Source organism: Salmo salar, chromosome 09 (genome assembly GCF_965601325.2).
Source record: "Salmo salar chromosome 09, fSalSal1, whole genome shotgun sequence".
Classification (NCBI taxonomy): Eukaryota; Metazoa; Chordata; class Actinopteri; order Salmoniformes; family Salmonidae; genus Salmo; species Salmo salar.
The window spans coordinates 70,577,501-70,602,027 of record NC_138299.1 but is presented as its reverse complement, the minus strand read 5'-3'; the positions used below and the strand labels follow the sequence as shown (position 1 = coordinate 70,602,027).

The 24,527-nt window shown below is 42.7% G+C and overlaps 1 protein-coding gene across 1 annotated transcript in view; it reads right to left on the bottom strand.

The window, feature by feature from the left end:
- Positions 1-24,527, bottom strand: part of LOC106611628 (protocadherin Fat 4) — a 101,118-nt gene that overhangs the window by 19,325 nt on the left and 57,266 nt on the right. The window contains exons 2-7 of the mRNA XM_014212033.3: positions 24,171-24,302; positions 20,064-20,325; positions 19,377-19,727; positions 14,394-15,316; positions 13,451-13,625; positions 588-768 (exon numbers count right to left, since the gene is read on the bottom strand). Coding sequence (XP_014067508.3) covers positions 588-768; positions 13,451-13,625; positions 14,394-15,316; positions 19,377-19,727; positions 20,064-20,325; positions 24,171-24,302 — 2,024 coding nt within the window. The remainder of the gene's footprint in view (positions 1-587; positions 769-13,450; positions 13,626-14,393; positions 15,317-19,376; positions 19,728-20,063; positions 20,326-24,170; positions 24,303-24,527) is intronic.

Sequence of the window (24,527 nt, the reverse complement as noted above, 5' to 3'; positions counted from 1 at the left end):
TTCTGTGGTCTTTGTTTGATGAAAGCACCATCTATCATTTATTGGCAAAGCATTACCCAATTCTTAAGGTATTCTTCTTAATATTGTATCTCATTCCATTTTCTCCTGTGTTTTTTTGCTTCTCACAGAGGCTTTAATTCAAACAGCTCACAAGGGCACATATTTTGAACGCTTCCTATAAAAACGGGGACAAATTATGGAATAAAGTGTGAACACAGATGGAACACAGACTCATTGGGACCACAGACAACCAAGCTGTCTACAACCAGAAGTGGTTCAAACAGTCCAGAAGCAGAAGTAAAAAAGGCCAAGTTAATGGGCTGTGACAATGGAAACGAATAACTGATGGCAACTGGTTATGCTCTCCATTAAAGCCTAGAACCCATGGAACCCCTGATACTAATTCTGTCATAGCCAATTAACATCCTCATTATGATGTTTTGGGAAAGTGGGGCAAACTGACGTACCCCCCTGCGCCTCCCCATTGGAGGTACCAGGGCGAGGGGGGGGATCCGAGTCAAATGTTCGGCTTTGGGTACAGGAGCCACCCTATGACCCTAGGGATGGTATGGGGTGGGGGACAGTACCCTATGACACCGTTGAGGCCCACGTCTGCGTCGGAGCTGTTGACCAGGAGCACGTCGGTGCCGGTGGGGGAGTCCTCGGGGATGGTGGTGTGGAAGGTGGCCGAGGTGAACACAGGGACGTTGTCGTTGACGTCATCTACCAGGACAGTGACCGTACCCGTTCCACTCAGGGGAGGAGAGCCTGGTCATAAAAGGAGAGAAAAAAAGAACGAGGGAATGAGAGCATATCAAAGGACCAAGAGCTTTATTTGAAAGACCTAAGGGATAAGTGCAGACCAACAAAGTTCCATATGAGATGACTTATTGTGCGGGCTTATCATTTACATGCTGAAGCAATTTATGTCCTTACAGGGACTCAAGCACAAGATCCCTGCATTTAATCCAGCAAACGTCTTCGGTCACCACAAGTCCGACTTCCTGAGCCATACTGCCACATCAACACAAAACACGTCAAAAGAGTTCAATAACTCTGAAACAGAATCTTTAGAACGTGTCCTTCATGGGGTCTTGCATATCATAGATTCAATCTGGTTGCTGAGGTACCGGTATCTATTTTGAGGCAAGCAGCACTCGGTGAGTTACTCTGTGGAATTCGAGAACAGAAAATGGTATTTTCAGCAGAAATCTAACCGTTCTTTCCCCAAGCGAGTGACGAAATAAGGCTCTCTGTGCCCTGAGGGATGGATTTAAATCAATAGCAGATGAAAACGAACTCCAATGCAGAAATTCTAAAAGATTCAAACATCTGCTGGCTTGAAGTGCCACTTCACAAACCCTTCTTTAGATGGCACGTTCATTTAAAGTGTTACCAATGAATTTGCGGCTCACATGCAGATGTATATTCAGCTGTTAATAGCATCAAATACTTGAACCTTGCATACTGTGCGGAGGCACAGATTAATAAGAAAATAATAAAAAACATTTGGAAAGTGACCATGAATAATCTCTCTTGGTCTGGAACCTGTGCATAATCAAAACATCAAGAGACTCCAGAATCTCATGCAGAGGGACAAGATGGAGTCTATCCCTTAGAGCCAGGAGGGCTCTCCTGATTTGTAAAGATCAGGATAATTCAAAACATCTGCTCATAAACTCTTTGCCGCATAACTAACACTTAACTGCTCATTTGGATGACATAGGGATTATGGTCCGGTGAAGAGCCTTATGTTTAGCTAATGAGTGGTGGGGTGATATCTGCTGTCATAGAACCTTCTTGTGAGAAAAAATCCTTTCCAAATAATTCCAAAGACAGAACTTGCATTTCATTCCTGCAGATTTAACTAAATCCTTAATGCATCCAGCTGAAATGATTAGCACAGCAGTTAGCACAAACACACTTAAAATAGTTCAACGCCCCAAACAAAAAAATGCATTCCAGCACAAAATAAATTATACATACACAGGGGAAAAAGTAAACAGGTTTTACCCCAAAATACCGGGCTCAGAAACCACAAGCTCTAATCTTCATACTGGTGAGTCATTACAAAGATGAGTCATCCGTTGTTGTCCCTTCAGAAAAGTAAAACATTTTCACAATTTTGTATTTATTACCAACTATAGGCCTGAGACTTTGAAAGGAACATATGACAAGGTAATTTACGATCATACGGTGCATCATTTCAAGGAAGGTGTTTCAAAGTATAAAATAAGGCAGCCTTTGTTTACATATTCGCTCATTCAAAGGCAATACATTTTTTAAGAACCCCCCCAAGGCCCAAATGAAATGCATGGAACACTGAATACTATAAATATCATTAAGTTGGATTGTCCTCATTAAATTACATAACCAGTGGCACCAGTATCAAAACATATGAGTCAGCAAACTGCTTAGTAGTGGTGCAATGTGATTTACACGTCTGTCTTTATGCTCAGTGTCATCAGCTATACAACGTGATGAGATTAACAGGAATGAGTCATCATTTCATTTTCGCGGGTTGTTATGGAAGCAGAGGGTGGTGAGTACGGCCCGGTAAATCACTGGGGCCGAGCTCCCTGCCATTCAGGACCTCTATACCAGGCCCAAAATTGTTTTCAAAGACTCCAGCCACCCAAGCCATAGACTGTTCTCTCTGCTACCGCACGGCAAGTGGTACCAACGCACCAGGCCCTGAACCATCATGACCCTGAACAGCTTCCAACGCCAAGCCTTAAGACTGCTAAACAAGGCTGCTAAATAGCTAATCAAATGGCTAACCGGACTACCTGCATTGACCCTTTTTTGAACTAACTCTCATACATTGGACTCCACCCACACATACACTGACACCTCAAAATACACTACATAAGCCCACACAGATAACATGTGCATGCATGCACACTGACGCTACACACACACACACACACACACACACACACACACACACACACACACACACACACACACACACACACACACACACACACACACACACACACACACACACACACACACACACACGTTGCTGCTACAGCTCAGTCTATTATCTATCCTGTGGCCTAGTCACTTTACCCCTACCTATATGTACATAGTTGCCTCAATTACCTTGATCTCCTGCACATCAACTCGGTACTGGTACTCCCTGTATATAACCATATTAGTTTTACTCGTTATTGTTATTCATTAAATCACTGTGTATTTATTCCTCGTGTCACTATTTAAATTTGTATTTGGTATTTTTTTCATCTTTATTTCCAACTCCAATTGTTGGAAAAAGACCCATAAGTAAGCATTTCACTGTTAGTCAACACCTGTTGTTTACATAGCATGTGACAAATACAATTTGATTGACTGATTGATTGAAGCAGATTAAATGGCCGCCACTCTATAACTGATCCTCTTAATCAAGGAGGTTATTAAGCAGCATTCCATGTCAGATAGTATCTGTATCAGTTTAAGGTAGCGAACGCTGAGCCACTGTTATCAGGAAAGCTCTGACAGACAACTTGCGAGGGCCCTGCAATGTTGCCGGCTAAGGATGTTCTGGTCTGCAGCTCCTCGACCGAAAGCCAATTGGCTTTGTCTCCGAGTCATTAACACAGTGAAGCATGGATATCTGTTTAACTTATCGAGAAGAAGTTCAATGCAGACATGTTAAGTTGAAATACACAGTGTTCTCCGAAGCCAAGGTGGGTGCATGTTTTCTCAGCACATAGAATTGGCCCCTGATGGTCAGAGTGTAGCCACTGCAGTGCAATCGCATTGTTCCCCTTTTGGAAAAAACGGAAGCCAATGGGGTTGGAGCAGCGTGTTTTTGTTTTTAGGTGGGATACTTTTGGCCTCCGTCCAAACGTTTCACTTTTTTGGTAGGATGTGAAGTCACAACTTGTTTACTCGCTCAGGAGAGAAGAAAGACTCGGCCTGCCGCCCCGCCACCGGAGAACCGAAGCAGCCGTTGCACTTGTGTGACCCTTGACCCCATTCCAAGCGCCCAGCTCATCAGGGGCTGGGCGCTAGGGACAGACTCTGTTACCCCAGCTAATCTGTGGGTAAGCCTGAAGGAAGCCCACCCCCCAGCCTTAAACCCCATGAAACACTCCTCTCTCTGACCCTGACACTGCACTGAACTCACCCTTGTTGACAGCCAGGGTTCAAACAAGGCATTTTCCACATCTTTCTGTGTGGATCAGTCTCACACCATCCTACTCTCTCCAGAGTCTGCTTCTTAACCTCCCGGGGATCATCGCGATCACATAACAAGAGCAGCTGTTTCTCGGATCTGCTGTCAAAATGTGTACATAGTTCTAAATCTCTCTTGTTACATTCTGTGGGCTCACAGATTCAGTCATCACGGAATACAATATCTTAGCCGGTATGCACATGTACGCAAATAATGGTGATTATGCATAGTTTTGGTTAGGAGGAAACGTTCCATGAATGCTTATGTGACAGAAGAGACCATAGATATCAACCACACCCATACTTTAAGTTCCTAATTCTCACCCATATTTGGTAACAAGACAAGTTAATAATTGGACTCCATTAGTTTGACTGTGACTGCCGAATAAAACAACGAGAAGGTAATGCAGTTTTAAAGGAAAGCTCTTTCACCCCAACATTTTTGTAGTTGAAAATATCAGCATCTCATCCAAACAGCCTGCACTGGAATCTGGCAATCTCCCTCCATTAGCGTGTAAAGGTCAATGATTTCTTTTGTAGCTGACTTGTATGGCGAACGTTACCACCACTTGTGACCACTTGTATGGCTGGAGGCAGGGGAGACATGGCAGAGCTAGACATACAGTAGGTTTGGCTGCAAGCAAACCTTGTCTCGCCCACCGATATATGACAAATGCAATCATTGTTCCATGGAAAGAAAGCTGGTGGAAAGTATCACTGGGACGTCTGCAGAACCGGTTGTGCTGCCATGCATTGTGGTTAAAAAGTATTGTTTCCATAGGCAAAACGTGTTCCCAGAAAGCTCTTTCTTCCTGCTGCACCAGCAGTTCTGTGTATTTGACACTATTTACGAGTTAGTATGAAACCGCAACATGTTTTTTCCTGCCATCTCCGGTGATACCCCAGGGCAGGCCCTAACTTCATTACATCCACTGGAAAAAAGGCTTGAAAATCTATCACATGGTGCATATTTAGAGGAACACACTGTTTCGGTAGACATGATCCCAAAAAATGTCTTTACTAAAAAAATGTAAAAGAAATTAAAACACGGCTGAAATGGAGCTTCAGGAACCATGGGTACACTTGAGCAGCTGGAAAGGTGCCTGATAAGGTACCAGATAGAGCCATCTGACACCACTTCTGCTCTATTTGAATCGAGTTTGACTCGTTAGCATAATCTTCTATAGGGGTTAATCTTAGGTTGTGTAGGAAAACAAACTCCTCTGACCCGATGTGCCACTGTCCTGATGATTACGCTTGTATACATCAGTATTTACCTCACACTGGGACATATCAACAACACAGCGATACATTGTATATGTTACATGGGGGACTTTGCTGTGATTACAAAATGTTTTGCCAGCAAGCGCTGACTGGCTCAAAGTGTATATATTTAATCAAAATATGTCTTGAAGATTACAACATGAGGAAATGGTGTTTGGACCCAAGAAATGTGCTCTTTCAATCAGTAAAGAAAATATTTCATCTCGTGGTACCGTGTTTCCAAGACAAAGATTGCCCCCTGAGACTCGTAGTGGAGTTAGCAAGCTCTGCAATAGTGTTGAGACACGATGAACCCAAGCTAAGTCCTGACGAGAGACCCGTCTCCACAGTTAACTTTTTATTTTCCAACGGAAGAATTCAGACTGATGATATTCAGATAACCTTGTAGATGCCATTACAGTACGGGAGAAAAAAAACAAAAGATAGAGACATTGTGTCATTACGGCCCATTTCACACTCAGAAACAAAACACCTCAGCTAAATACCTTAAGCACTAACGCAGTATGAGGATTCCTCACCCCTTTAATTCAATCAAAAAAAGCAATACCATTTAGCGTAACGCATACTCCCCTAGGCTTGTTCAATGACAAAATGTGGGCAGCTGAGACCAAAACATAACTGTCTATCTGATATTTCTAAATTATACCTAGTGGTCATGAGAAGAACAATGTTCAGTTCCTCCTTAATATGCAATTATTCCATTTGAGCCTGGGCTCCTTAAAGGTTTGTTATTGGTGGGGTCAAATGAGCGAATGGGAGAACCCTAAATAACCCTAAGTGTCAGCGTCCAAAATAACAAGCTCTGAAGACTCACTGGAAGTGCTGTGTTCCATCTGCTCAGCCTGCTCGGTCTTAAACACACACAGACAGTTTTCCTTGTAAGCCGGCCATAAGTCCTCCCCTGTAAGCAATGTCTCGCATAAACATATGGCTGAGTATAAGCACCTTATTAGTGTACATTACCACTGGACAAATCACATTAGCCCTGGAAAAGGTGGCATGGGCCATACTTTCGGAGCTGGAGGGGGTACAAAAGACATATGTAATTACAATTAAACTATCTGAAGATGGTGGGCGAGCATATGCCACACATGGAGATCTGTGCAGGGGGTTGACTTGGAGGAAATGGCTGCATCACGCTGAGAAGTGTTGTAACCTCCAGGGATTGGCCAGTCTGAGCTGTGGTAAGAGATAGGTTTGGGTGTCTTACTGGCACTGTGGATTAATCTCTTCCTTCAATATCATCCAGTGATCTATTGTTGAACACTTCATCAGAACAATAGCATCGTTGTCCAAACTCTTGGGTTCATTAAAGTTGGAAGTTCCCGGACAGGTTGGCTTAGGAAGATGGATGAATGTGTAAATTTATGAGACAGCCATCTGTAGCTGGGAGCTTAAGGCTAAACGGTTAATTACGCTTTATGGACTGCAGCTAGATTGTGTTCTTTTGGGACAGCGTAAATAAAACACATCATTACTCACAGTGAATTGGCCGCCATCTCGCCCGAAATTGACATTTTTCTCCTTCTGAGAACCTGTTGCTTTGCGACAAAGCTCCTTTTAATGCGCCCGCTCCAACACGCCTGAATGGGGATGGTGAGGCTGTGTGTGTAGGTTGCGAGCTATCCCACTGCTGCGTTTGCCAGACGTAACAAAGTAAACAGGGATTTTTCTCACAGCTAATGAGCGAGAGAATATAAAAGGCTATTCCCAGCTATAAAACAACAGAACATGCCACTCCCTGTTTCAAAAACCCAATTTCAATCTCAGAAGTATTCATCAAATTATACCTAAAATGTTATAGAACTTTCCAATTATTTATGGAGTGCCGTGTCTGAACGGTTTGACATAATTTCCCCCATATGTTAAGCATAGGGGTTGGCGTTTTGCAGACAGACAGACAGACAGGAAACGTCCATTCACAGACAAACTGCCATTTTCTACTTCTGCAGGACACATACTAAGAGTTTATGAAAGGATTTTCCTTTTGTGCTGTTATGACCATAGCATGTTTAGTTTTTGCTGAACTGTTCAATGGTTTTGACATTGCTGTCGACCAGTAGGCCCGTACAGAGGTTCCCCCCATTCTATTGTAACACAACCATACCAATACATCTTAGTGCAAATGACAATGACTGTTGTTTTCAAAAGTAAAAAAGAAAGAGTGACAACAACTGAAAAAGATCTGTCTATGCCACTAATTTCTAATTCCTATTGGCATAAATTGTATGCCAATGCATTATTTTGGCAGCTAATTGCTCATTTGAGATTAACTGTTTATTTATTTTACCCTTATTTTACCAGTAAGTTGACTGAGAACACATTCTCATTTACAGCAACGACCTGGGGAATAGTTACAGGGGAGAGGGGGGGGGGGGGGGGTGAATGAGCCAATTGGAAGCTGGGGATGATTAGGTGGCCATGATGGTATGAGGGCCAGATTGGGAATTTAGCCAGGACACTAGAATCTTACGACAAGTACCATGGACCACAGAGTGTCAGGACAACCGTTTAACGTCCCATCCGAATGACGGCACTCTACACAGGGCAATGTTCCCAATCACTGCCCTGGGGCATTGGGATATTTTCTTAGACCACGTAACACAAACTGTGATCACGGTTGAAAAGACCTGCTCAGGGTCACAGAGAGCCAGAGTTTTTAAAACATGGATCTCCTGGCTGCCTCGGAGCGCTAATTATTTAACCCACACCACCTCTATAAAACTCTTATCAGACACGAAAGCTATTTACACAAACATTAAGTTCCAGAAATTGTTAAGCGGACCATAAACCATGATTGGAAAAAGAGGCATAGGGAAAAAGCTCCTCCACATTGTTACTGCGCTGGTTTTTAAGAGTTGATATAGAATGTTACAGGTCTGTTAAAGTTCATTTGGGGGGGCCTGATGTTTTATTTGGCCTCGTCTTGTGTTGCCACTAGTCTGCATGGCTGAGGACTTCAGAAATGGTCCCATTAAAGATTTATTGTGGCAAGATTTGGACAGTGATTTGGCAAGGTCCCTGCTAAGCTTTTACAACACCTATTACTTATCAGTCATTCTAAAGACTTTGTCAGCTTCACTTTCTGTTGAAATCAGTCTAAGGAGCTAAACACTAATGCGGTCAAGCAAGGTAAGGACAAAGGTGAGAGATATTTCTCAACAAAAAATAGAAAACGTTTTTAAAAAAAGAACTAGAAATAAATCCAAGATGGAGATAATTTTTAAGACGACCAGACCGCTCATTCCTAATGGATGAATCCTATGCTGGACATAGTTAAGACACCTAAGAAAATGTACAGACGAGATTCACGAGAAGCCATTGAACAACATAAAAGATCCTGTCTTCAAATGGGATGGTCATTACAATCCTTTATCTACTAAGGCGTGATTTAGCCCTGAAAAGGAGAAAGTACAAACATTTTGGCCCTATGGCGAGATGTGAAAGAGGGGATCTCTATGCGACGGTAATTGCCACCATAGGCATGGGCCGGGGGATTTACTGTGCCTCTTTAATAAACGGGACCAAACGTTGTGCATGCCAATGTTCCTCCGGGGACGTTTTACCACACGCACATGCACTAGACTAGTCCAACTCCCAGCACTGTTGCCCCCACTGACAGCTTGATCCTCAAGGCAATGGAGATATTCTTGAGTATGAGGGTGAGCACAACTAGCTAACTAGGGAGTAGTCTAATGGGCATTATAATTATTGCTTTAAGCATTCATAACGGAGCACGGCTCGACGGACAGCCTAAATTAATGCATGTACAGTGCCTTCAGAAAGTATTCACACCACTTGACTTTTTCGAAATTTTCTTGTGTTACAGCCTGAATGTAAAATGTATTAAATTGAGATGTATAGGCCAGTGACAAAACACAATACCACATAATGTCAAAGTGGAATTATGTTTTTGGACATTTTTACAAATGAATTCAGAATCAGTCAACAAGTATTCAACTCCTTTGTTATGACAAGACTAAGTACAAATGGGCAAGACTAAGTAAAAATGTGCTTAACAAGTCACATAATAAGTTGCATTGACTCTGTGCAATAATAGTGATTCACATTATTTTAGAATGGGTACATCATCACCTATACCTCACATACAATTATTTTCAAGATCCCTCAGTCGAGCAGTGAATTTCAAACACAGATTCAATCACAAAGACCAGGGAGGTTTGCTAATGCCTTGCAAAGAAGGGCACCTATTGGTAGATCGGTAAAAAAATAAAAGAAATAAACAGACACTGAATTTCCCTTTGAGCATGGTGAAGTTATTAATTATACTTTGGATGGTGTAGCAATACAACATTGTAGTTACACCACAATACAATTGACAGACTGAAAAAAAGGAAGCCTGTACAGAATACAAATATTCCAAAGCATGGATCCTGTCTGCAACAAGGCACTTCATTAATACTTCAAAACATGTGGCAAAGCAATTAACTTTTTGTCCTGAATATAAAGTGTTATGTTTGGGGAAAACCCTATTTCAACACATTACTGAGTACCACTCTCCATTGCATAGTGGTGACTGCATCATGTTATGGGTATGGTTGTAATTGTTAAGGACTGGGAAGTTTTACAGGATAAAAAGAAACAGAATGGAGCTGAGCACAGGCAAAATCCTAGAGAAAACCCTGGTTCAATCTGCTTTCCACCAGACACTGGGAGATGAATTCACCTTTCAGAAAGGACAATAACCTAAAACACAAGGCCAAATCTACACTGGATTTCCTTATCAAGAAGACACTGAATGTTCCAGAGTGGCCGAGTTACAGTTTCGACTTAAATCTGTGGCAAGACCTGAAAATGGTTGTCTGGCAATGATCAACAACCAATTTCACTGAGCTTGAAGAATTTTGAAAAGAATAATTGGGCAAATGTTGCACAATCCAGGTGTGGAAAGCTCTTAGAGACTTACCCAGAAAGACTCACAGCTGTAATCACTGCCAGAGGTGACTCCAACATTCTTTTTTTCATCCATTTTTTACAAATGTTCAAATTTTTCTTCCACGTTCACATTACAGAGTATTTTGTGTAGAGCGTTGACAAAAAGTGACAATTAAATCCATTGAATCCCACTTTGCAACAACAAAATGTGGAAAAAGTCAAGGGGTGTGAATACTTTCTGAAAACACTGAATAATGCATTCAGGTTGAATCAATGGTTAGAAACTGCTAGCATCAAACCCTGCAGACGGCACGGCTATAGTTTGATGTAAATTACTTTAGGAGATGTTTAACATCTGCAGAGTTAATATACGTACTGCACTGTAAACATATGGCCTTCTAAAATATATTTTGGCGGGTGAGAAGCAATGCTATGACAGTTCACGATGCATACACAAGGCCAACATGTCATACATAAAATGTGCATTTTTTTTGTGTAGTGTGTACACGTGTCACGTGTGTACCTCCTTTTTACGATTTTCTATTGTCCGACAGTCTTCTATGTGGGGGAATTACTTGTACAGGTATGTTGGTAGGCAGTGGGTTACAAATCGGATTTTCCTTCAGTTGATCCCAGATGTTTGCCCCATATAGCTATTACAGTTGCCTGAGACTCAACAGTTCTATTATCTCTCTTTTTTTGGTCACACTTTTCCCTCAGAAATTATGCCAACAACTTTCCACTGCAAGCGGATCTGATCTTCAAGTTTCCCTTCAACAAGCCTCCTTGTAAAACACCTTTATGCAGCTTGTATTTGTGCCACATTTCAGGCCGGAGTGCAGATTTCCAAATAATGACAGGAGCGTGCCAAACTCCCTGCTCCCCCAGCCAGGAACCGTTATGAGAACCAGGACCAGAGAGCTCTTTTGTTTCCATCCATTTCATGACAGATTTCACTCAACAGAGTCAGGCCTGAAACTCCACTCAGCCACTGGTTAACGAGTTTACCTTCGTCGAAACCCTCAGACAGGCCCTGGAACAGTGGCAGCCACAGGATAGAGCAGCAACACAAGCCCTTCCAAATAAGTGGAATTCATTCCATGATCCACATCAACCATATTTCAACTACACAACAATTATTAGGCCTACTGTATGTCACCCAAAGACATCATTGATTTGACAAGACAGCTAGCTCTGAAATGTGCAATAAAAAAAAAACGTTAAAAAACTACTGTCTTTTTTTTCTTCTTTTTTTTTTCTTGCAGTAAACAAAGAGTTCAAATGCAAGTGTTAAAATGAGCTGTACTTGACAGTGATAACATGGGATAAAGTCTTCAACATCTACTGTAACTTAAAGATGTCCTGCCAGATAGTAAATGAGATAACAATTTCCCTCCCTGTCTCAGCCTCAAAAATGTGAGGGTAATTTAGACTGCACTATGATTATGGGTTTTTCGATATTTTGATATTCTACTCAAATCTCTCTTCATGCATAATTTTTTCTTCATGGGGAAACTTCCAAAGTGTTCTATCAAATATTTTGGATTTGTTGAGTAATGGAATCTTGTGGAGCATTCAAAAAGGACCACAATAATTGTCATAATTCGTTTAGAATTGTCTATAATGGAATCATAGTATTCAATGTCTCTGAATTTGAGAGTAAGTCACAAATCAAACAAAATCAGCAAGGTTGTGTTACATTTCGTGACTTTGACCATTTTGACTGGAGATGAAAGGTACAGATTGTGCTTTTAAGCCCTTTGCACTTCCAAAACAACCACGAGGGCAAGATGACACCCAGGTCTGACACCATATATATTTGAGACCTTGCAATCAGGAAAGCCCCGATTATAATCCAATATCCCAATACACACACATTATCACGGAGTACAGAGAGTGAACCTCAACTTTAATTTCTCACCAAAGTCTACACCAAGTCAAAAAATACCCAGCATTACTGCTGGTCACATGGTCAGTCCAGGAATGAAACAGAACCACCCTCTGACCATGACGACCATCCCAGAGTAGCCCAAAGAAACATATGCTTAACTAACCATACCATGTGATTTGGCTCCAACAAGGATACGCATGTACCCACTTAACTGCACATTTACTGACCTCTATGGAATGACAACCTGACTTATCTGGATAAAACAAGCTCCATCAACAAACAGAGAAGGGCCCTATTCTATCAAATGCAGGATATACACTGAGTATACCAAACATTAGGATCATACCCCCGTCCTTTTGCCCTCAGAACAGACTCATTTCGCCGGCGCATGGACTCTACAAGGTGTCGAAAGCATTCCACAGGGATGCTGGCCCATGTTGACTCCAATGCTTCCCACAGTTGTGTCAAGTTGGCTGGATGTCCTTTGGGTGGTGGACCATTTCTTGATACACACAGGAAACTGTCAAATGTGAAAAACCCAGCAGCGTTGCAGTTCTTGACACAAACCGGTGCACCTGGCACCTACTACCATACCCCGTTCAAAGGCACTTAAATCTTTTGTCTTGCCCATTCACCCTCTGATTGGCACATATACAATTGTCTCAAGGCTTAAAAATCCTTCTTTGACCTGTCACCTCCATCTACACCGATTGAAGTCAATTAAACAAGCGTCATCAATAAGGGGTCATAACTTTCACCTGGATTCTCCTGGTCAGTTTATGTCATGGAAAGAGTAGGCGTTCCTAATGTTTTGTTCACTCGGCGTCATAAAAAGCCTGAAAGAATGCATGTTTAGATGAATTTACTCAAAAATAAACGATGCGTAGCTTCGAGTGTGAAATCCAGTCTGTTCAGATAGGTGTTCTATGTCAGGATATTTTGCTCTATGACCATGTGATGCAACACAGACGCATCCTAAAGAGTAGCGCTCTTCCTTCGCCAGATATATGCTCCCTTTTCAAGGAGATGATAGACACTAACATGTTGAATATGGTATGCATTTGCACAGGAGAACACCAATGAGACGTAATAAAACATTGCAGTCGCTATCCATCTTCATGTTGTCTTGTTACTAGAAACATTTCACAATGATTTTACTTTGACCGCCCCTCACAGGTTTCTCTGCTGTGTTCTTACCTGAGTCGGTTGCCGTGATGACGAGGGTGTATTTTCCCTGCGCCTCGCGGTCCAGGGTGTGGGTGAGGATCAGCTGACCATTGGACGACAGACTAAAGGCTCCTTCCTCGTTCCCACCGCTCAGCATGTAATTCAGCTGGCCATTGGAACCCAGGTCATCATCCCTCGCCATAACCTAGAGTAAAAATAGAAACTATTTCAGAGATTCAAAAAAATATGACAATACCTAATATTGCCTGAAAAATGGTACCATTCAAATCTGATATTGGTCTTTCACAACCCCCTCTCCTATTGCTGCGAGGTTAGGTATAAATCTTGAGACTGAAAGGACTCATTAGTGAGTGCCAGCGCAGTATGGGCGCTGCCTGCCGGGGCACAGATAGAGGGCCACAGCCAGGTTGGCACAGGGATGTGTTCTTGGGTGGCGACCCTCCCCGCTGGAGCTGTTCCCACATAGCTGCAGTCTCATTTCCTCGTAGGTACTGTACAGAATACAGGCAAACTACACTTCATTTTTGTGGCTGCTCACTGAAGTGGAGACAGGTTGTTTCGAGAACTCATTTAGTTCAATTTGGTTTTTAGATCGTAATGGGTCCAACAGGTTAATTCTGTACAATTTCATATACCAATGATATTTTCTTAGGCAATTATTTTTTTATCTAAAAAGAGTGAAACAAGAAAACTGATTGGTATCATATATCATTTATTTAATTCCCAAAAACAGGACCACCATGCTTGATGTTTTTGTAAATGGATACCATACACATAGTTATTGAGTTAATATTCCTACAAATGTAGTTAAACGAGCTAATGGCTTAAGGTCTTAGGCCTGGCATATCAATTAGTGCTTTGTTTACGGCTCAAAAGTCCAGTCCAGAAATGTTAATAATGTTTGACCATAACCGTTTAGAATGGTTGACTGAAAGTGAAAGACCACACTGACCTGTAGTATGTTCCTGGGGAGAGTCCCCACGTTCTCCTGAACGCTCACAGAGTAAGGAGAGAGCTCGAACACCGGCGGGCAGTCGTTCATATCCAACAGCACGATGTTGACCGTGGAGCGGTCCACCCTTGGGCTGCTTCCGCGGTCGGCCGCCTGGACCACCAACGAATAAGACGACTGGGTCTCGCGGTCCAGCTGCTTGGCCACTGAGATCACCCCGGTGACAGAATCAATCCGGAAATCTGAGTTCGTGTTGCCCCCAGCAATGGAGAAGCGGATCTGCCCGTTGGTTCCATCATCAGCGTCGCTGGCAAACACCTGGATGACGTCGGTGCCCGTCAGCATGTTCTCCTCGATCTCAATGTCGTAGATGTTCTGCGAGAAACTGGGCGTATTATCGTTAACGTCCAGCACCAGCATTGTCACATCCATGGCTGAAGACAGCGGCGGCTCGCCTTTATCCGTGGCCACCACCGTCAGCGTATAATTCGACATCTCTTCCCGGTCCAGTTCGCCCACCAGCCTCACGTCTCCATCGATAGTTCCTATGCTGAACGTATTCCCAAAGGGGCCTTTCAGGGAGTACTCCACGTAGCTGTTGGGCCCGCTGTCTGCATCAATGGCGTGGGCTGTGAAGACCACCGTGTCGACCGGAGTATTCTCCTGGATATAGGTCCTCTTCTGGGAGGTGAAGGTTGGCGGGCAGTCGTTGACGTCAAGCAGGATGATGGACACCTGGGCCGTGCTGGTGTAGCGGGTCATGGGGGCAGGGGCCAGGTCGTGGACAGTAACCACCAGGTTGTAGAAGGACTGGACCTCCCGGTCCAAGGCCTTTCTGGTCTGGAGTACCCCCGCTTTGGTGACATCAAACTGGCCCTGAGGATCTCCTGATGCAATGGTGTAGAGCAGCTGGGCATTTGGACCTGGAAGACAAGCAACAGCAATCGATTTTGAGTCAGTGATCTTGAGGTAGTTCCTTGTACTAGAAAATGTGAAGTTCTGAAGAAGCTTTGTGTGCTTGCTTCAGTTTGATTTTGATAGAAGGGGGGTCGTTACAGTATAATGGACCCTTATGTTTCAAGATAAAGTATTCATCTGGAAAAGGTAGGACTAGATTATTTTAAAATAGCCCCAAGAACATGTCACGTGATATACTGCGCTGTTCCTAGAACAAATCGATTGTAGATCATTTTGAATGGCATCTACTGATATTGGGTTGCTTAGATATGACTGTTACATACTGTGTGTCTGAATTAGAATTGTATATTTAAGCAATAATGCATGAGGAGGTGTGGTATATGGCCAATATACCACGGCTAAGGGACTGTTCTTAAGCACGACGCAACATGGAGTGCCTGCATACAGCCCTTAGCCGTGGTATATTGGCCATATATCACAAACCCCCGAGGTGCCTTATTGCTATTATAAACTGGTAACCAACGTAATTTGAGCAGTAAAAATATTTTGGCATACCCATGCTATGAGGCCTGATCTACCACGGCTGTCAGCCAACCAGCACTCAGGGCTCGAACCACCCAGTTTATAATTGCTATCGACATGCATTTCCACAAATTGTCTTCACACAAACAACTGCAGCTCAGCAGCCTTGCACTTTCTTCCTCCAAACAGACAATGCTTTTTTTATGCAGCATGAGACACAGCACAGCAACTTAAAATCATCTCCTTTACTGAAAGGCCGCATTCTATAATTTCGGATTTTCCTCACAATCGAAACATTCATTTCAATTACATCATTAACTACAGTAACTGCACAAATGCAAACTATCAGACCTTGAAATCTAGTCTAATCCTCAGTCCTCCCCTGGAGCCGGGAAAACTGAACTTAAATTGAGCGGCTGTAATTCAAGTCATTGGGGTATTCATGTGGAGAGCGACCTGGCACCTTCCCACACTCCAGCTGAGTTTACTGTACACAAGCAATCCCTTATCAAAAGGCCAAGTCTACTTCCATCCCCAGTTTACAACCACGTCTACAGGGGTCAACGATTGAGGAACTTCAGGAAGTGCTAACAATGACATTTAGTGGTGCTGATAACACAGAGAGAACATTGAGAAAACACTGACTATCAAAAGTGAGGGTCAATGAGAGCGAGTGGACAGTGGAATAGAGGAAGCCTGACTTTGGGAGAAACAAGACAGACTTCTGCCTCAGGAATGTGGGTTACAGTAACCACATTAGGCCTGGTCTGGTTGGAGCGGTAATTGCAGTCGGAGAGGGACGGTAGGGCTGTTATAATAGCATGAAGCAGCCTAACCGTAACCACCTGAAATGGACGAATACCTCAAGCCACTTGATTATAGGCCTACTGAAACATATTTCACAATGTGATTCTAATGTGACAGGAAATAAAAAATGTTAAATAAATGTATGGCTAATATTTTGTTTAGTGAACTGCCTTATCATTACAGCATTATCATTACAGGTGTTGATGTCACACAAAAAGAGTTACGGGCCTTACATAGTATATGCAATTGTGGTTTATATATTTCCCCCTAGAGTGGATGAAATTGCATCAGCAATCGTAACACAGCTACAATGACCAACATGCTGGAGAACCATGTGAACATTACAAAAGCCGAGGCCATCGGTTGTGGACACAAAACTCATTTACATTTTGAATTACTCTGCCATTTTTAAAGTCATGCTCCCCTCCGTCGTTGACTTTTCATAAATAAGTCTATATAACACACTGTCATTGTTAGAATCTTAATATCATGCCGTTTTTAGAGGACGTGTCATTTTTTTCTGCCCCTCATTCAACACCAGTCATTCAACGGCAGTACGCCTGCACAGCTGATGGCCCATCAAAACTAAACCTAAACTATATCGACACCTATTTCACATATATAATAATAGTAAGCACAAAGAACAGAGGCTCTATTCAATCTGTATAGCCAAAGAGTTATAGATTCCTCGATTGAAATTTTAAGGGAATTTCAGATTGAGTTGACATATTTGAATTTTTTACCTTTATATAACTAGGCAAGTCAGTTAAGAACAGGGCCTAGGGCCTAGAAACAGTGGGTTAACTGCCTTGTTCTAGGGCAGAACGACATATTTTTACCTTGTCAGCTTGGGGATTTGATCTTGCAACCTTTCGGTTACTAGTCCAACGCTCTAACCACTAGGCTACCTGCCGCCCACATGCAGTGTTTATCGTGAATGCATTCTCCGCTAAAGCAGAAACATTGCCTTTAAATTTCAATCATCACGCTGTAACACTGAACATCCGCGATGTGGCTGGAATAGAGCCCAATAATACATTGACAATAGTCTGATGGGTGACAATTTGTCAATTGTTTGTTCTCAGGACACTATTGACAAAGAGACCCTGGTCTCAATTGGGCCGCCCTGAATAAACAAAGTGAAATAAATAAATAAAATGATATTATCAATTGTCAAATTGTATATGAAGAGATGGGCACTGCTTGGAATTGACACAGTGGCAGAAAACAGAGCACCACAAATATACTTTTTCAAATCCTCCTACAGAGTCAAATCGTGTATAGTATAAGAGCAGATTCTGCAATTCCTAAACCACTTACCTTTGTCAACTGTCAAAATTCAAGAGGTGAGCTCTATTTCAGAATATCACCTCCAAGAATTACCGCTGTTCCATGCGCTCCACACATGAGCATGCGTCAGAAAATACTAGTAATATAATACAACTTAAAGGGGCAGTCAGCAGTTGCTACATCTATTTTTGGACTTATAAATTAGTTTTTGTGCCCATTGATTCTTGAAGACTATAACATATAAATGCCTCATGAGCTGATATCAACTGTCGTACCCCATCAGAACACAAAATATAAGCTTGTTTTACTCCAATGTTCGTAAAAAAAAAAAAAAGTTAATGTAAACAAACACTGTATAGCCTAACAACATAATTTTGATATCATGGATGGTCAGACCTTGCATCCACAGTCTTTGAATTTGAGAGTGTTTACATTTCTCCAGCCCCATCCCCCTGTTTTTTTTTGCTAGAATGCTTTATTATTGTTTTAACTGCTGAATGCCACTTTAAAATATGCTATTCTGTTCTTTTGAAATGTCTTATTTCCATGGTTCTCAAAGCCCCCATGCAGTCTTTGTATGTTTAAATCATAACTGTTCATGAAAATAACAAATATATTTTTTATCATTTATTTCCCCAAGCTTCCTTAGCCATTGAAATACTCAGTTTGATCGTGTGGGCGTGTTGATACAATTGTAAATATATTTACATATACAGCCCAGATAGAATTGTCTAGACTCTAGAGCATATCCCCCTTACCCCTTCAAAGCAAGAAACACATGAAAATAAAAGATGACTGGTCAATGGTAAGAAAAACATAGAAGTAGGAATGATAATAATCAGTCATTTTATAGGACCTCTATGCAGAATAATCAGATCAGATTGTGTTTTTTGCTGTGGGACAAAAACTCCATTCCACCTGAACAGGATGAAATTCCAAGGCATTTTTTCTCCAAAAAGCTCTTACACTAAAAGGGCATTATCATAATTTTCACAATTTCAGAGTGTTATTTCAACCTCATAGAGAGGAAATATCATCCTAAAAAAGGGGGGAATCACGTTTTTGACTGCACTGCCCCTTTAAGACCTGCCAAAATGAAATGCTAATGTTTTCTTTGTGATGGATTCAACTTTTGAATTGTGGTGTTTTTAGTTTTCCATATAACCTACAGTATCTATTGAAAATACTGTTATGTTCTTTGAAGTAATTGTATTTTCGTAGTCCAATGTTACCTAAGACCTTCATAAACACCACCAAAGGATAATTTTTCTGATAGCATATATGCCTGTTAGAATGTTGACTTCCAAAAGAGGCATGATTGTCTCGAATGCGGGTTCCTCAAGGCCAGGCTTTTATAGTGTTTTCAGTGAACCATCCATTTACGTCATTGCTGTGACAAATTACCCACTTGTGGACATTAGCAACTGACACAAAGTACAAACATACCATCATCTTCATCACTGGCCCCTACAGTGATGATACTGGAGCCAGGGGGGAGGCTCTCGGTGACCGAGGTACTGTAAGCGGTGGTGTTGAAGACGGGCGGGTTGTCATTGACGTCCAGGACGTTGAAGTAGACCCTAACCGTGCTGGCCTGACCACCGCCATCCTGGGCCCTCACGGTCAGGATGTAGTACTGCTGGGATTCGTAGTCCAGGGGCCTCGTGACGTTGAAGACCCCCGTGACGGGGTTGAGCAGGAAGGTCTTGTACCCATCGTCGTCCTCCAGGGAGTACGTGATCTCACCGTTCACCCCCGAGTCCAAGTCACTGGCCAGGATCGCCGCCACGATGGAGCCTGACAAGTCAATACGCAGTCAGTCAGACAGTGAGGATTTGAGAGGCTTTTTGAATTGCTGGATTGGGATTCCCTCACGTTTGCCAACCAACCCTTTCAACTGCCATATTGAAAAAAATACATATTTCATACTTCAAAGTGCCACATTTTGATTCCCTGTTGACCTAGCTAACTAGAAAATGCCCTGCATTAAAAGCCTTTTAGAAACAGATACACCGCATTCAAGAGGAATGGCATAACATTTTGCAGAAATTCATTTGGGACCTTTCACAATTTGAGTAAGCATGAAATAACCTGGTAGTTACAAGCAACGCCATGTGACAGTAAGCCTTTTACCTGGCGCCATATCCTCGGGAATGTCGAAAGAGTAAGTTCCACGGGAGAATTTCGGCGTGTGATCGTTGACGTCACTGATGGTGATGTTCAGCTTCATATCCGAGGATTGCTTCCCATCGTCAGCTCGAACCAGCAGGGAATACTTGGAGCGACGTTCCCGGTCCAGCCTCTTGGTGGCAATCAGGTCTCCCGATTCCGGGTCGATCCGGAAACTGTCATCAGCACCGCTGATAATGGTGTAGGTCACCAGCGCATTAGGACCCTGAAGAAATACAAACGTGAATTATTATTTCCTATGATGGCCTAGGAACAGTGGGTTAACTGCCTTGTTCAGGGGAAGAGCAACAGATTTTTACCTTGTCAGCTCGGGGATTCAATCTTGCAACATTTACATTTACATTTACGTCATTTAGCAGACGCTCTCATCCATAGCGACTTACAAATTGGTGCATTCACCTTATGATATCGGTTACTAGTCCAACACTCTAACCACTAGGCTACCTGCCGGCCCCATATTATGAGGTTTTAACGTGAGACATGATTAACATAGGGTTAGTCGTTCAACCCCAAAGGGAGAGGGACATCATACTACTACTCTTAGTGAGAGTGAAATTCATGTTCACAACCACCCACTACTTGCTTTCACACTTGAATCAAATACTTTATTCTAAGGATAAATGCAGAGTAGACATTATAATACTATACATCTCAATGATGTATATATAAACACTATAACATTGTAGTTTACGCAAATGCTTCCACTTAGCAAGCTCCCCTCAGAATACAATGGTCATACTGGTGAAAACTCACAGGAGCTGAATGGCAGTATTCTCTTGGGGCCTTACTCTTTGAACTCTGGGGCTATAGAGTTCTTCTATAAATGCAACTAATAGATCCCTTGATACTTTAGACAAGTACAACCCAGTACACATGTGAAAGCCATAGCGGTCCTTTGCAATTGGAGTAGAGGACCGAACGCGATATGAAAACTCAATAACAGCGGTGACAGATCTTGACATTTAGGTTTGTGCTGAGGACAATACCAGAGCGGACAACTATCTCCTGATGTCTGATGCTAAGTGAGGGGGGGGGGGGGGGGGAAAGGTCCACTTCAAAAGCTACTGCTTTTCAACAGAGGTCTTTAGTTTCGACTGGTCAAAAGCTAAAAGCATTTTTAATTTCATGTGTACTTTTGATCTTGCCAATATACAATAAAAAGAAGTTCCACCACTTCTCATATCTCCCATTTAGTAAGTAGTTATAGTTAATTACTAGTTTACCAAGGACAAAACCCCCATAATTGTGAGTTAGATTCATTTCCAGAGAGCCCATCCTCAGACCCAGAGAGTGTGTTTATTTTTTTATATTTTTTTATCTAAACAGGCCTTTCAATCAGAACGCTGGATCTGGGATTCCCATCAGCCACCTGGGCTGCAAAACGGAACCCGACACCCTTTGTCTGCCAATTAATTATCCGATAGGATTAAAAAGGAGAGAGAGGAGGACAGGGGAAAAGAGGAGGAGAGGGAAAGGAGTAGAGAGTTCATCGTCTCCCCCTGACACTGACCGTTCCCCTGACCTTCCCTAGTAAACACTTTGACTAGTTTACAAGGCACAGTGGGACGAAAGGGTGGGGGGGGGGGGACCAACCAATTAAAGAGCAGAGTTCCGGGCCAGACTTGGGCACAAGGAAACTCATTTAGCAGATACGTTTCAGCAGCAGCAGCTCAGGGGGAGGTGAGAGGCTCATAGAGCTGTCGGGAGACTGAGCTTCCTGAAACACGACTAGGCCGTTTGAGCCAGCCACAACACAGGTGTTAAAAGTCTGACTCACAGTAACGTGTTGAGAGGTGATGTGTACTAATGCCCCTATTTACAAGGCATCAATCTAATGATGTACATATAGCATAACGATGTACTCTGAAACTGTTGTTTTAGAAAATGAGTCTTCGTATTTAAATTTGGGGTGCATCATACAAGGCCACAGTAACTGTGTCTCGTAGCAACCCACTTCAGTCACACTCGTTTGTATTTTCAGCAGTCTTTTTGGCTGTTCCGTTGTTGTTTTGCTTCTTTAGCACCCATTGTTCTAGATACTTTTCTTAGTTAAGCTCGCTCCTGGTACCTGCATATTTTTCCACTATGTCAGAATGCTAATAAAACGAGAATGTTCTCTCCAAAAAGACAAAAAGTGCATTTTTTTTCTCTTTTCTTCTCCTAGAGAGGCCTCCACTATGGGAGCGAGCAAAGCTCTCATATTTTTTTTCCCAAACTGAATGCAACCCAGGGTGGAAATGGGTGTAGCAAAAAACGGATGCGTAGAAACAGCATTTTAATACGCTCACACATGAATCCCACATGTAGCACTGTTAAATTGGATGGGATCATTATGATGTCTGAAATCAGCCAGTCAGCTGGCCAACAGCTTGCTGCGCTTGGCTACGCCTCCGTGGATCACACATGTGGCTTTCTGAATCGGGCCCGAATGCGTTCCGTACGCTTAGTGTCAGGGCAACTTAAGTTTCCTGCGTTAGGATGTGGGCAGAAATTGGCCGGCCCTATCTGGACCGAAATAGCTGGAACCGAAATGTTATGTTCCTACTATTTAGTGACCTATTCATTTCTGTCTTTAAGTTCTGGATAAACATCTCTTTCGCCATAGTAATTCCATATTGTATCGAAGTTCGTTTAATGATCATAGCTGAGTACAACTACTTCGTCTGAGGCTGCGTCCCAATACTCTAAACTTTTCCATTCTATAATTGTCTGCATGACCCATAATAGGTAAAAGCACCGGATAGGTTTCATCATATGGCTTTTCCCTGAAGATACTTTTGGATCAGTGGTCGAGAGGAGAGGAAGCAAGGGAAGGAAGCTATTCGATACTTCTGAAACACAGCTCAAGTCCTTCTTCCCCTTTGATTTTGACTATGAGGAAAAAGTGAGAAAGAAACTCACTCAACCGTCCGTCCAAGTCGATACCATATATCACATCCTTCAAGATTAGAGCTCTGAGGTCAAGTTCACTTGAGTCCAAAACAATGTACTCAAATGATGCCCTTAAAATGCTCTATTAGTCAAAATATTGACCTAAATCTAGGATTTACAGTCAATGCTATATTCTGAATTACAATGACCATTCCAGAAATGGATTGTGCATGATTTGTCTCACATTCTAACTGGCAAGGTTGGTGAGGTAACAGCTGTGCAATAAAAACGTGTGGCCTCATAAGTTAACGTTAAGTATGAGTCCATATTCTCTCACACACTAATCCCTCCTCACAATGGCCCCAGTTCTTTCCATTCAGTTCCCTTGTCTCATTGGCAGGGCTGAGTAACCGCAGGCCTTGGAGATGCTGGGAGGGCCTGATTTTCGCTCAGAGCTGGATTTTATGTCCACATCCTGCCTAAGCTGTGAAAGATGGAGCCTTTTTCTAATCGAGGGCGAAGCCAATGATGTAATGTGAACTACAGAGGCCGCGGAGGGACAATCTGCCCGGTGTGAGGAGACAATCTTTAGCCGTTCTCCTCAGGGCTTTGTGACACTCGTGGCCCCTCTTAGGTAACGTCAAAACTCACGATCACTGGGGACCGTGTGTGTGTGTGTGTGTGTGTGTGTGTGAGAGAGAGAGAGAGAGAGAGAAAGCAAAAGTTCTCAGACTGCTTCAAGAGAACTTCAAGCTGTGGTCAAATACTTGGTAGGAGAAATGCAGAGCGCATGACTTGGACAGAAAAATAATGACGGGTATCAGAAGAAAAAAATTAATTCTTCCTGCAGCCACTTTCTTTTGTCTCTTTGAAAATCCCCTAACAGAGGATCACATCAGCTCATTTCCAGATTTGAGGTCAATACACGCAGATAAGAGCACTGGAATGTATTTAGGAGGTTGGGCGCTGTACATGTAAGTACGCCACCCATGCACCCTTAAGCCCTGGTCGTCTTTACACACTAGTCATAATATACATCAGAAAACCCATTTTGTTGGTAACACAGAGATAACGATGGTATCTCTTGTAAAGGAGACAGGGGGAACGTATCTCCCAGAGCTGTATTCAAACAAGGAACTGACAGAATATAAAAAAAAGGCCAATCCTGGGAGACTTTACCTCATCTGCGTCTGTGGCTGTCAGCTGCATTATCTTGAAGCCGTCGCTGACGTTCTCCTCGACGGTCACGTCAAGAAGGTCGTTTGGGAAAACAGGTGGGTTGTCATTGACGTCCTGGAGCGTAATTTCCACCTGGAGGAAAACAAAAAACAACAACCATTCCCATGAACAGAAACGCCTGCTACAGCCGGTCGGTTCACTGCGACACGTCCTAGCTGGCTTTTCCGACAGATACGCGCCCAGCAGGGACAAATCCTCCTTCTCCCACTCTTCAGAACACTGCAGAGGGCTCGGGAGAGAGGAGAGCTGCTGAAATGTCACTGTAGAGATCAACGCTAGATTGGTGCCAAGAGTAGA